The 14966-nt window shown below is 35.5% G+C and overlaps 1 protein-coding gene across 1 annotated transcript in view; it reads left to right on the top strand.

Annotated features, from left to right (window-relative positions):
• The window catches only part of LOC131978772 (ephrin type-A receptor 6-like), a 248571-nt gene that overhangs the window by 130522 nt on the left and 103083 nt on the right, over positions 1-14966 (top strand). Inside the window, exon 4 of the mRNA XM_059342527.1 lies at positions 14562-14717. Coding sequence (XP_059198510.1) covers positions 14562-14717 — 156 coding nt within the window. The remainder of the gene's footprint in view (positions 1-14561; positions 14718-14966) is intronic.

Raw genomic sequence — 14966 nt, 5'->3', positions numbered from 1 at the left:
TCATCATATCTGGTGAAGTGATGCTCCTATATGTGGCCCTGTGGTAGTGGACATGAAACACTGTGACCCCCTGCAGCATTTAAGATGCCCATCCCTAGTTTAGGTATTTAACAGGAACCTGGTCCTGTTCTAGTGGAGTAGACTTTGGTTTTAATGGTGGTGGAGTGATCCAACCCCCCAGTCTGCATGTTGTCAATGGGAGAGATAATTAGCTCTGATTATCCTTGTTAATAGTATTGGGCTTTTTCTACTAACACAAACTGGCTGCATTAAAGAGCTTATTACCTCTATTACCTGTGATCACCAATTATGAATCTCCAATCATTGTTTCTTATCAAAGGCTGATTCAACGCAATAAACCTCCATGCTACCAAATACCAGCCTAATTAAACTGAAGGAGAAAATCAATGCAGTAGATGAAGTTCTAATAATTGTGGTAAGAGGGAACATAAAGGAACACATTAAACAGAAATTGGGAATGATTTGCATTAAGAGCATCACATTTATTCAGAGATGGGAAGAAGAGCTGAATCCACACTGCAAAAAACATGAAGCGTACCAACTATTTTATTCTTAATTATCTTGTTTTAGTATAATTTACCTACTGACCATAGTCTCATGTGATTATTTTAACAACATGTGTCTTTTTGTAACTAAAACAAGTGAATAACCTCTTCACGGGGATTTCAGTCTTGTGTAAAGACTTGTTTTTAGGATTGACATTGTGAGCTTTTTCATGCTTTTCAATCTATTCAACTGTTGAATATGGTGAGTTTTTACCTGAAATATTGGCTCCAGTTGAGAGTTTTAGTTGCAGGTAGTTACGAAAGTATTTTCTACCACCAGTATCTACCCACAGATACTGAAATGAGGAAAAACGTGCTAGTTTCAAGTATTTCTGGCTTATTTTAATGTTACTACAGTCGGGCTTTTCAAGCCACAATTGCTCAAAGTAAATATATTTGGATTTATTTTAAGACATCATTGGTTTTCCAGTGTGAAATATTTTTACTTACTTAAATAATTCTTATGAAGAAACATTTACTTACTGAACTGGCAGATAATTTGACTTGTTTTCATACTTTTATGTCAAGACAACAAAGACAACAGAGTTAACTCAAATGAATCTTGCTATTTGACTCAATATTTTAAGTTAAAATGACTATTTGCACAAATCTTTGTTGTATTGAAAAGGAAAAATTAGTTATAATAACAAACAAGCAACATTGGGTTTTACAGTGTAGTTATTTATTTCTCATTCTTTGTCAGTTGGTTTTTGCAGTGCAGACAACAGTTTTCTGCATCACTGAGTCCATTTAACTCTTCCATATGTTACTAGTAAACATTTGTTAGTTCACATTAGTTAAAGTGATATGGTTCAAAGTGAGCCTATTTTAAAAATGGCTGCCACGGCAACCAGGGTCTGAGTTGGTGATGTCCCAATATCCAGTTTTGTTCCCAACATATTGATCAACACATCTGCCAAACATGGTGCTTTTATCACAGAATGAACGATTGTTCTGATATATTAAACTATGCAGCTCCTCTATAGTAGAGAGGTGGAAGAGGTTAAAGACTGTTGGATGGTGATGATGATGATGATGAAGATATAATCTGATATGATCAGATGAGGAAGGAAGATAAAGTTTCTGCTGATTAATAACTTTAATAAGTTGCTCCTTCGGTCACTAATGGAGCAAAAACATCATCTCAACACAGACGAGTTGAGGAGCGACAACGATCCTCGAGAGCAAATCACAGAAATCACAGATAGCACTTAGCGCTCTGAGCTAATGGAGACTGGAGGAGGAGGAGAGGAGGAGGAGAGAATCAGAAGAGGAGGAGGAGGAGGAGGAGGAGGAGAGAGGAGGAGGAGAGGCTTTTCATTTGGAGTGTTTGAGATGTTTCTGATTACACGTGAATCTATTAAACGTAGAGTAACACTACGACTGTTTGGTTAATATAAGGAGAGCTGTCACTTCCTGCTAGCTCTGGTGTTACAAGGATATTATATATATATACAATATATACACACACACACACATATATATATATATATATATATACACTACTGGTCAAAAGTTTTAGAACACACCAACTTTTCCAGAATTTAATTAAAATGATGCAGTTTAATGTCTCAGTGTAATCTGAAATGAATGCACATTTGCAACATTTAAAATTCTTTATTGAGCATGATAGTGTTTTGAAAGTAAAAAAAAGATTCAAAATCACATTTTATGTTGGACTAAAGGACTAAAAAAGACACAAAATGACCAAAAAAAGACACAAAATGACAAAAAAAAGACACAAAATTACTAAAAAAAAGACACAAAATGGCAAAAAAGACACAAAAAGACACAAAATGACTAAAAAAAGACACAAAATGACAAAAAAAAGACACCAAAAGACAAAAAAAGACACCAAAAGACACAAAATGACCAAAAAAGACACAAAATGACAAAAAAAAGACACAAAATGACTTACAAAGACATGAAAAGAATTCAAAAATGGACAAAATAGCCCAAGACTCCATAGAGTTAAGTTGTTAACCCATTTCTTGTTCCCTGAAAAAGGCCTACTTGTATAATTCTGAAATGTACATTATATTTTACCTTTTTTTATTTACCTCTGGCAGTTCACCACTTACCTTTGTACCCTTTCAAGCTGTTCATTTGCTTGATTTTCAATAAAAAACTGGAAAAATTGGGGTGTTCTAAAACTTTTGACTGGTAGTGTATATATATATATATATATATATATATATATATATATATATATATATATATGTACTACCAGTCAAAAGTTTTGTATTTTAGTTGTATCTGCATAACTCAACAGCGTTTATCTGCTAATATATATATAAATATGTATCCTCTCCACTCATCGGAGCCTTTGAGTTTAGTTTGGATGTGATTTTGTATAAACAAGGACAATAAGGTTGTAAATGTCCCTGGTATAGTGTGATGAATATTGTTATAGGCACTCCTCTTCTGATATATAATATATATACTATATAATATATAATATGCGTGTACAACATGTGTACGGAGTCACACAGAGGAAAAGCAATAAGGCTGATATTTTTATTGTTTGATAGTTTTTATAGCAGGAGGCTGGGAGGTAATGTTTGTGTGGAATGAAACTGAAAATAGACTTGCTTCTTTTTTTATTTTTTTATTTTTTTCATATGCAATAAGTTCCAGGCTGCTTCTCGCCTTTAACGCCGTCATCTCTGCAATGATCTGTCATCCTTTGCATCGCCGCCTCACCACGCTGCCTTTTGATTTCAAGAGCTGAACTATTCTGCAACATTTGTTGATGTGGTTCTGCAAGTAAATGCTGCAGAATTGTGCTCCTCTTGGAATTGTTCTTCTTCGCTGACCATCGGGGAGACGAAGCACCATCACCGGCTATGAGACATAAAGAGAGACTCATTTACATCTGCACACAGAAAAACACACAATATACACGCAGATAGCAGCAGAAACAGGAAGGTATGGTGTTGCATCTCTAACATAGCATTTATATCCTTGAATTTTAACCTCTTGTAGTGGAATTATTACTTCTCTTGAGTGAGAAAATGAATCAAAGACCATGTCGATGTTCCTTTTAGTTTCTTTATTATCAGACATCAAATTATACTGCCGAGGTACCAGGGTTATTATAGAGAACAGAAACTATAATTGAAAAAACATTTTCATTAACTGAAATAAAAATAGAAACTAGAGGTTTTTTTTAAATGATAACTAACTGAAACTGTATTTTGTGGTTAAAAACTAACTGAAACGAACTAAAATTACAGTGAAAATGTCCTTCGTTTTGGTCTTTGTCAACTTTTTTCATCCGTAAACCTTTTTGGTTTAGAGCATTTAAGTTGCCCGTCCCTGATGTAGAAGATCAACTGCTTAGCTAACTAATCTGTTGAACCAATCAGCAGACTGAGGAGGTCAGACAGCACCAAGCAGGGAGAGACAGACAGACAGGCAGACAGACAGACAGACAGACAGACAGACAGACAGACAGACAGACAGACAGACAGACAGACAGACAGGTCTACTCCCAGTACTTGGTCTTCCTGCCAGTTGTCTGCTGTAGTTCAGGTCCAGTGAGTGTGAAGAGTCCTGCTGCCTCGGGGTCTGCTGGAGATGTTCTGGATGACTTCCAGCTCTCATTAACCTTGGTGAAGGCCTGAGGTAGACCAGGGCCTGGAGGCCTCTGGGTCAGGATGCTGCTCCTCCTCTCCTGCTCCTCCTCCTGCTCGCTCTAGTCGACTCCTTCACAGGTGTTTACAACACACCGAGTCCTCATAAGACACCTTGAAGCCCTTTATAGGCATCATTGATCATTCCAACTCAACCAAGTGGCATCTGCAGATATTACAAGACTTTTCACGAATAATTTAACCCTATAAAGCCAAGTGTATCATATTTGATACATATGTTTTTGAGACCTCTACATCATCAGTGTGATATTTTTTTCCTGAAAAACCTGATGAATACATGAATTGACGATTAAAAAAACTGAGCAACAAATTTCACAAAAATACCAGATGTAACAAAAATGATTTGCCGGTTCCACTGGTGGATCTGTGATTGCTGCGTGAAAACTTCATATCAGCAGATGTATGATGTTGTTTTATGTGGAAAAAAATATTTTGTATGTTTGAGGAAAATGTTAAAAGGAAAGTCAAAGTTTTATTTGGTTAAAAATATTAGGTTTTATGTGATTATGTGAGTTCAAGAAAAGCAAATTGTGAGCAACAAATTGCACAAAAAGACCTGATGTATCAAATATGATCCAAATTAAATTCATATATGAAAATTGATATTGAATTTAAAAAAAGGTTAGCCGGTTCAACAAACACTCCAGTTTTGAAAATTTAGAATTTTCTGGCAATTATTTCACGGTTCAGGCTTTATAGGGTTAAAACCCTGAGAAAAGTCACAGCAGAGTTGTCATGGCCGAGCCGGTCGATTTGATACCTTTTTAGTGTGACCAAAATAAGACATTAAATTACCCAAAAAATATGTAAAATGACCAAATTAAGACATTAAATTACCAAAAAATATGTAAAATGACCAAAATAAGACATTAAATTACCAAATAAGACATTAAATTACCCAAAAAATATGTAAAATTACCAAAAAAAAGACACAATTACTAAAACAAAGCCATAAAAGCTTTGTCATATCATTATTTGTTTCCAAATTTATTTTTGGACATTTTTTTCTCTCCCTCTGCACTCTAAGGATGATGTCATCCACTCTAGCCTCTCCATAAGGTGACATTGGGGGGATTTTTTGGTGTGTTTTTGCCAAATAATTTGAAAACCGTTTATCGAAACCCTTAGAAAAGTCATAGCACACTTGCCATGGGCGAGCCGGTCGATTTGATACCTTTTTTGTGTACGTGAGACCAAAACTCTGGGAGGAGTAGTGGACCGAAAAACACCACAGAAGAAACGGAAGAATAAGAGGAAGAAGTAGAATAATAAGCCCAGTGAATAACAATTAGTGTTCTTTTGCAAGCAAGCACACAAAATAAGCCCGTTGAATAGTAATTAGTGTGCTTCACAAGCAAGCACACAAAATAAAAATAAGAATGAGCCTGGTGAATAGTAGTGAGTGTGCTTTTTTTTGCAAGGAAGCACACAAAATAAAAAGAATAAATAAGCCCACGAAAAAACAATTAGTGTGCTTTTGCAAGCAAGCACACACAAAAAAAAAAAAGAGGAATAACATATACTGAATAATTGCTAAAAGCCTTTAAAATCTCCAGATCCTGACTGTTTCCTCTATATTAGTGTATTCTAGGCTCTGGGTCAGATGAGAGGTTGTGTAATTCAGCGATGAGACTTCGTGTCTGCTGAGTCGACTCAACAGCTGTGGGTCTGTTCCTCGGAGCTCCCACTGGTTCTCTTTAAAGATCTGTCATGGTCTCTGGTGTCAGGACCAACAAACAGCATGACGGCCAGACACTCGACAATATGTTCTCACAGCAACACATCAGTCAGCAACGCAACCTGGAGCTGCTGCAGACACAACATCTCCTTTATTACACAAAGCACCGTGATGTCACTGACACAGCAGGGCTTTCTGTTTACAGTCAGATCAATATGGGCAACTTTAGTTTGGAATTAGACTTAAACCTCTGAAGTCCAGGAGATTTTGGTTCAAATATCAAGTATAAAGCTGCCAGGAACCAAAAATACAAACAAAAAACACAGGTTTCTATGGAAATGTACCAATTTTTTCCCCCTATTTATACACACAAAAACAGCAGAAAATAATGAAATAAATAAATAACTACAAAAACACCAACAACATTTCTATTTGCATGTAAATTAAAAATAGTAATAGTTTAGTACAAAGAAAATTCACATTTTAAAAACGGTCTAGAAACATAAATGGCACACTGTGAAAAGCCGCTTTCAACTGGCTTTCTCAGCTTGTCTACCTTTGATATATAAATAAAGTTATCACTGTAAACAAAACATGCTCAGTATATTTTCAGTAAATAGAAGAATATAGGGTTAATAAGGTAAATGTAAATACCTGTATAGTTAAAGTCTTTGTTTATTCATGCAACCATTGACAGCTTTGTGCATTATTTATTTAATATCAGACATTTGTTCCATATGAGCTTGAGACTGAAAATGGTTTCAAAACGTATTTTTTTATTACACCAAGTGTTGGAACATTTATTTGACCCTGATCATTAAAGTAGCACCTCCACACACACACACACACACACACACACACACACACACACACACACACACACACACACACCAGCCTTGTCCTTCTACCTCTTTATTTGTGTTTCTTTTTCCTTTTTTCTATCATTCTTGTAACTCACCAGGGGCTCACCAACCTTTGTGAATCTGAGAGCTACTGCAGGCTGCTGAGTAAAACGAAGAGCTACTTGTTTGATACAAACTTCTCGTCTATGAACACATGAACAAATTATCTTCACAGCTTCTTTCAGGACCTCCTCATCCCAAAAGGCTTTCTTGCTCTTCATCACAACGTTTGCATCTCTAAATCAAGCTTCAGTTGCTTTTTGTTACTTTTTCACCGTCTTTCTGAAAGAGACTTCTGTTTATCCAAAGCTGCCTTTAACTCACATGCTTCTTCTGCTGGTGGCTAGTTAGCATGGAAGCTTTTGTGACACACACTGAACTGAAAAACTGTGTTTTTTACAGTTTAAAAGTTTTGTACTATTCCTTGATTTACAGTATTTAAAAGCATCAACTACGGTGATAATTTTAGTTTTACGCCCTATTTTTGCTGCAATTTTACAATGTCACTGTAATTTCTACAAACATTTTTTACAGTGTTGTTCTAGGAGTTAATTTAATTCCCTATTTTTTAGTGTTCAACATGTTTATTTCTAGATTTAATAATCTTAATTTAATAAATCTTGTCAAGGTAAATTATCTGTCCATGCAGCAAGATCATTTCCCTCAGATTTACTGTTTTATCTCGTTTTTAGACCTTTTTTATTAGTGTCCGGCTGCAAATACGTGTAGTATGTTTTTCAGAACCTTTGTATCAGTGTGTGATTTGCTGCTGCTGTTGTCATGTCCACTCTGTGTGTGTGCGGTAACCTCCTTGCCATGTTGTGAATTAATTTGAAGATGTATTAAAATATCAGACATATAGCAGTTTAAAATGCTTCACATATGTTTTAACAACCACACATAAATCTGACCAACAGTCTCAGTCTCTTTACAGGAAACTCCTGCTTGATTAAGATCAGAGCAGCTCTGATTTAGGAAATCCCACTGCACCATTTGGAACAACAACAGTAAATCAAGAGACTTGACACACCAACATTAGATATAATAGTAACAGAAATATGAAAACTACACAGTTGCAGTTTGAACCAAGGACCTGTTTTTTGTATCTTGAATATTGTATCTGTTGTGTGATACTTGTCAATAAATCCACAGGGCTGTCTTTATAGAAACTCTTGTCGTCTGCTAAGATTTTCCACCACAGCCACAGTGTGTGTGTGTGTGTGTGTGTGTGTGTGTGTGTGTGTGTGTGTGTGTGTGTGTGTGTGTGTGTGTGGCCTTGGATCAGAGCTGGACAGACAGATAGCAGCAGGACTGAGAGGTGTGAAGAGGAAGAGGAACAGCGAAGGTCAGACAGAGGCCTCGTTAGGGGGACAGAGTCTAGAACCGGTATAGAGGGGTCTATGGGGGGTCTACGGGGTCTACGGGGGGTTGACTGAATGTTTCTGACTCAAGGACACATGTATCAGAGGTTAATGACCAGGCAGCCTTGTTCTCCTCAGGCAGCTCACTCATCATACTGATGCATGTGTGTGTGTGTGTGTGTGTGTGTGTGTGGAGTGTTTCAAGGCAAATATGTATCTGACTATCCGGAAACAGACTAATCGACTAATCGCATTTTGTTTCTTTGGAAGTTATTTTTGTGTCTTTGTTGGCGATTTTGTGGGGTTTTTTTTTGTCATTTTGTGTCATTTTGTGTCTTTTTTAGTCATTTGGTGTCTTTTTTGTCATTTAGTCCTTTAGTCCAACATGATGACTTTTTATCTCATATTTTGACTTTTTATCTCACAATTTAGACTTTTTATCTCATAATTTCAACATATATAATTGTATTTGAATGTATGAGAGATAATGATCCAATAACAACTAGACTGGAAGAGAAACTATTAGGAGTCTTGATTTAACAGGTCAGCTTTCAGTCTGAACTTATTTTTATTGAGTAATGAAGATAATATAACTACATGAATATGATAATTCCTGCTGTACGGAGCCTCAGTAAGCAAAATAAATAAATAATTAATATATAATATTCTGCCGCCAGAGGCAAACCAGTAAGAGGAGACAAAGCAAGGCCATCTAGTCCGTTTCCTGTTTATAATTCCTTCAGTGTTTCACCAGGAGCTGAAACATCCTCAGAGGTTTCTACCTCCACAAAACAAACTGACCAGCTGACTGAAACCAGTTAAAATAATCAGTGATTCTGTCACATCACTCAAGGGGGGTCGATCTGACCGTCTAAAGGGGGGCAAGGCAATGACCACACATCACAGTGAGAAAATGTCATTGTTTATCTGTTTCTTTATTTTGTTAATATTTATTATTTTCAAGACAGAACACAAAGCGAGGGCGACAATGGGAATCGGAATTAAAAAAAAAAAAAATCTCCCTCGAGGGTGACTGGCGGTGCCCCTCCAGCAGGTGGCGCTCTAGGCGAGCGCCCCTGCGTGTGACTAGAGCGACACAACGCAACAAAATATGACATTTTTTGACATTTTTATGTGGAAGGAGTCACAAATTATGCTTTTAAATTTGAACATTTTCAAACACATTTATCTTTAAATGTTAAAGACTCTAAATCTAATCTCTATCTAAAAATACTCTCGTTTAAACTCTAACCAATAAAAAACACAAAAAAACACAAAAAAGTCCACGCTGACTTGCGCCCTGTGTGTGTGTGTGTGTGTGTGTCACCCTGGTTGTTGATCTGAGGTGTTAGCGTAGCGTTAGCTCCTTTGGCTCTGGGAGCTTCCAGGTGAATCCTGCAGCTCTCAGCTTGTTTCTTGTTAAATGGATGTTGTTGGTGACAACCAGCAGAGAGAGAAACTTTAACACTCGTCTGTGAGACATGGAGGCTTTAGAGGAGCACGACATGCTGTTACAGTCTCTAATGACTTTAGTTAGTTTTCTCAGCTTTCAGTGGATTTACTTCTTTTTTTAATGTCTGGAACAACTAAAGGTTACAAATATAATGATAACAACAACAACAAAAAACTGATGAGTTTAATCTAAGAGCTGATATCTAGACATTTAACATGCTTTTATTGATAATAACCAAAATCATTATCAATAAAACCATGTTAAATGTTTACTCACCTTTTGAGTCTGAGTCCATTTTGAGCTACTATGATAGATTTCATGTTTTAAACAACGTGTTTTCTATTTTTTGGAGTTTTGTTTACTGACTGCTTGGTAATGTCAGATATTATTTTGATGGCTTTGTTTATGATTTGAGAGCAGCGTTTGGTTTTCACCAGCTAAAACTCTTCTCAGGCAAAAGATTCACTGTAAAAAAACAACTGTTGTTTTTATGGTAAAAACCAGCAAATTACTTTACCGTAATAAATACGGTGCAAGGTATTCAAATATTACAGTAAAATTACATTAACACTGTTGATTTCCCATTAAATAAAAAGTTTTTCCATCAAAAGAAACGCTGTTCTGCCATATAATTGACAAGAAAATACTTTATAAATGCTGCATAAATTAAAGATTTTACCATTAAATATTACAGTATATTTCTGTTAGAGATATGGTGTTTAGTACATTTAACAGGGAGAAAAAGTATTTTTACAAAAACTAAATGAAAAAATTACAGTGATGCTTGTATATATATTACAGTATATTTTTGTGACAAACACAGTAATAACAGTAATAAACTGTAAGAAATCCTGTTTTGTCTGATATAAACATTTACAGTGTTTCATTGTTACTGAAACTGAATTAACTAATTTATCATTTTACATCTTTTACTGTCATGGTTTAACAGTTTTTCACCCTAAAATCTACAGACATTTTTTACAGTGTTCGTTTTGCAGGAGAAGTCAGAGGTTTTGTGTTTAATGTTTCAGAAATTGTGTTTCATCAACTGAGAAAAACTGTGATTCACTTGCTAAGTGTCCTTTTGTGTCTCCTTGAGACGAGGAAAGGAGACGAGACACATTTCCATGCTGCTGCGGAACAAAACTCACGTTGCCAGTTGCTGTTCTCTGTTCATTCTGTGGTTTAAATAGTAAAACATGTGTTGTGTGAATGAGCCTCTTCATTACACGCTCTCACTCCCTCAGCCTGCTGCAGCTAATGCTGGATAGGAACAAATACTACCATCCTGGCAACATTCTCCATGCAGCAACACACACACACACAGACACTCTCTCTCTCTCTCTCTGGAGTTAATGAAGAAGTTATGACTCTGACTGGATGGATTATTTGTCTGTATTTTTAATATTTTGATTGCATACCTGCCTAAGAGGAAACATTTTAGATCAATTTATAATTATTTTAAATCCTTCAGAGCTCTATTTCCCTTTAAACTGTTTTTGTTCTTCAGTTAAATCCACAAAATAAAACTTTGAATATAATTCTTGAAAGAAAATATTTAAAGTGGCTACACTGTAAAAAATGTTTGTAGAAATTACAGTAAAACCTGTCAAATTACATCAGAAATAGGGCGTTAAATTAAAAATTGTATATCACCGTAGTAGACACTGTTAATTACTGTAAACAAACTGACATTCAGTCTAAATTACAGATATTCACATTTAAATTTACAGTAGAAAACCCACTCACTGTGTTTATTACGGTGAAGTTCTGTCAGTATTTTACCGTAAATTAAACAGATTATTTTTTACAGTGTAGTCTTCTGCTCAGAGCCAAACTGTGGCTGTTAAATGTAGACATTGAAATATATTCTTCTCTGTCGTGTCCTTGTTTGTTATTTAGGTCATAGAGAGTCTTCAGTATTAAACTGTTTCATAACCAGTTAAAAGTCTCAATGCCACGACAGAATCTCTGCTGGTTCAATGATGCTCAGCTCTTAAAGAGAAAGATGCACTTTATATCTAAATAAATACTGGCATTGACTGGACTTTATTCAATGAATGTCCAGTCGGCAAAGACAGAGTCCAGGTCCAGGTCCAGGTCCAGGTCCAGGTCCTGGTCTTGGTCCTGGTCCTGGTCCTGGTCCTGGTCCTGGTCCTGGTCTAGATCTACGTCCAGGTCCTGGCAGGTTCTTTAACAGGCGGATCACTTCAGAAACCAGTCTGGATTCAAACCAGAACATTAATTTTCTTAAATCTCTCCAATATAAACTAAATACTCGTCTCACTCACATGGATTTCTTATTTTTGTCACTTAAGTTTTTATTGACAAATTGTTGCAACAATTAAAACAAACACAAACAAACTAAAGACAAAGCTGCGGGGGGAGTTCACATATATAATATTAATTATAATATAATATTCTTACTATCTCTTAGAACAGTTTATCTTTATGTTATTATTCAGTCAGTATCAGAGTTTAGAGTCTCTATATGCTCCAGTTTTATCATTTCCTGTCCAGTTCTGCTTCCTGCAGCCTCATTATTTTTTTACATTAATAAGATTTCTTCCACAATTGTTTTCATTGATCTTAAGTTGGTGGACTCACGTGGAGTTCAGGCAACTTACAGTTCAAACTGACAACTGAGACGTCTTCAGGGTTTAAACACTGAAACAGAGACGGGTGAAGAGAGGAAGTCTTGTTTACACGTGGCTGTGTAAACAACAACAACAACAACAAGGTTGAGAGCTGTCATATTGACAACAATAACTGTCCAAGTGGGAATCCTGACAAAAGACCCTTTTTCTTATTGATATTTATTAATATTTACATTATTGTTTGTGTGGTAAACACACTAATTGGTCGTCTCGTCTTCATCACGATGAGGAAGCTTCATCCGTGGTGTCACCGCTCGATTGTTGTTGTTTATATCATATTTACACCTTTTATATTTGTTTTTATATAGTTATATGTTGTTCACAGCAGATATTTTTATCTGTCAGAGCAGAAAGTCAGGTGGTTCATTATTAATGGCTCCATTATTTGAAAGGAAATTAATTCAGTTTCCCCACTTCACTGTTTTAATTTCTTATTTTAAGTGTTCAACATGCTTATTTCTAGATTTAATAATCTTAATTTAATAAATCTTGTCAAGGTAAATTATCTGTCCATGCAGAAGATCATTTCCCTCAGATTTACTGTTTGATCTGGTTTTAGACCTTTAGATTTACTGTTTGATCTGGTTTTAGACCTTTAGATTTACTGTTTGATCTGGTTTTAGACCTTTAGATTTACTGTTTGATCTGGTTTTAGACCTTTAGATTTACTGTTTTATATGGTTTTAGACCTTTTTTGCAGTGCACATATTACATTTTTGCATCACTTAATGTAAGTTGTTAACTCTGCAGCTCTTAGTTTCTTTGCAGCTTCTCATAAATCTCTTGAAACCTCCTCGGAGGTGTAACTCACCTTGTTTCTGTGTTTCTTTTTACCTTCACATTCAATTATTCAGCTGTAATTATTCATTGAGAGATAAACAGCGGCTGTAAATAAAATCAGGGTATTATTGTGTTTTGTCTCCTTGAGGAAGAGGAAGATGAGGAAGAGGAAGAGAACAGTGAGGCTTCCTGCAACTGTTTTCATTTCCATTTGAGAAATTTAATTAAAAGACGCCTCATGTCTTTGTCTGTTTGTTAATCTTTTTTGTTTTCGTTGTGAAAATGATACTTTTTCATACTGAGAGTGAAAGTTTGTAAAATCAGAGCAGATGGTCTCATTATATTTTAGTGAACCTTGCTGCATTAATTAGCATATTTGAGAAGAAAACCTGATTTCCATGAATCCATTAAAAGTCTTTAATGCTCTGAAACATGAATTTCTGATGAATAGCAGACACAGTTAGCATAAGTGATAATGCTAATAATTCATGATGAATATTGACAGACATGTCTCTTGTTTATTAAAGGAAAAGGTGTTGTTGCTTTTAACATATTTAATATTTTATAAACCTGGGGCCGGATTCACGAAAATGTTCTTAAGATAAACATTTAAAAAGTTCTTAAGAAGGAAACAGGATGTTTCTTAAGAATCTTCTTAAATGCTATTCATCATTTTTGTTCTTAAGACTTGTTGTTTGTCTTTGGAAATTATTAATTAATTAATTAATTAATTAAAACTAAATTTTCTCACTGAAGAAGTTCTGAGATTTTTAACTGAAAATCACTCGCGTGACATTTATATCTTTGAAAAGCTAAATCCGCTGAGCGAAGCAGGAACTTTTCCAAACAGAAGTTTGAGATGTTGGTAGAAGAAGTCACTGTTAGAAAAAAGAGTTTTTTTTAAATAGTTATTATTAATATAATAGTTATTATAGAGGTACTATGTTCTGTACTGTGCAGAGCTTTGATGTACTGATTAACCCTGCATTGACCCTCATTCATTCATGTCCCATGTTATTAATGCTGCTGTGTGTTTGAATATCTTTTTTCTATTACAACAGATCATTATATCCATTTTTCCTTTCATACTTTATGAAGAAAAATAGTTTTTGTATTATTACATCAAGTTTACACACATGGGTCTAAAATGACCTTGTGCATTAGAAGAGTAGTGATACAAAAAGTGATTCACTGAATGAACAATGTGAGTAAATGTGTCACTATGTTGGTTAAGAAAAAAACTAAAGAAAAGATCAGAATTTCTTCATGAATACAAAATCTTCCTAAATTTTGTCTTTAAGAACAAAGTGTCACTTCAGTAGTATTTTCTTCTTCAGAGTGTTTAGTGAATGATCTCACTGCTGGTTTCTTGTTTCTGCTCTGGTTCTGGTGTGTTTGAAGCATTATGTTGTACATTTATTGTTTTTACACTAATATATTATCTCCTGTGTGATAAAAACACAGTCTGTCTCTGGTCTCATGTCCTCCTGTCGTCTTTCTGTCCCCAGCGTGTCACCCCGGCTTCTACAAGGCGTACGCTGGAAACATCAAGTGTTCAAAGTGTCCTCCGCACAGCTTCAGCTACGGAGACGGAGCGTCCGTCTGCCGCTGTGAGAAAGGATTCTTCAGAGCCGAGAGAGACCCTCCGACCATGGCCTGCACACGTCAGTACCAACAGTATAGCAGTTTTATGTCTGTAGATTTTAGGGTGAAAAACTGTTAAACCATGACAGTAAAAGACGTAAAATGATAAATGAGTTAATTCAGTTTCAGTAACAGTGAAACACTGTAAATGTTTATATCAGACAAAACAGGATTTTTTTACATTTTTACTCCACTGTGAAATACTCCGTGTTTGTAAAAATAGACACAAAAATACTAAAAGTGGACGTAAAATGAATTAAAAAAGACAC

Source organism: Centropristis striata, chromosome 10 (genome assembly GCF_030273125.1).
Source record: "Centropristis striata isolate RG_2023a ecotype Rhode Island chromosome 10, C.striata_1.0, whole genome shotgun sequence".
NCBI classification, from domain to species: Eukaryota; Metazoa; Chordata; class Actinopteri; order Perciformes; family Serranidae; genus Centropristis; species Centropristis striata.
Note: the sequence above shows the minus strand (reverse complement) of the source record. Positions and strands in the feature narration are given on the sequence as shown.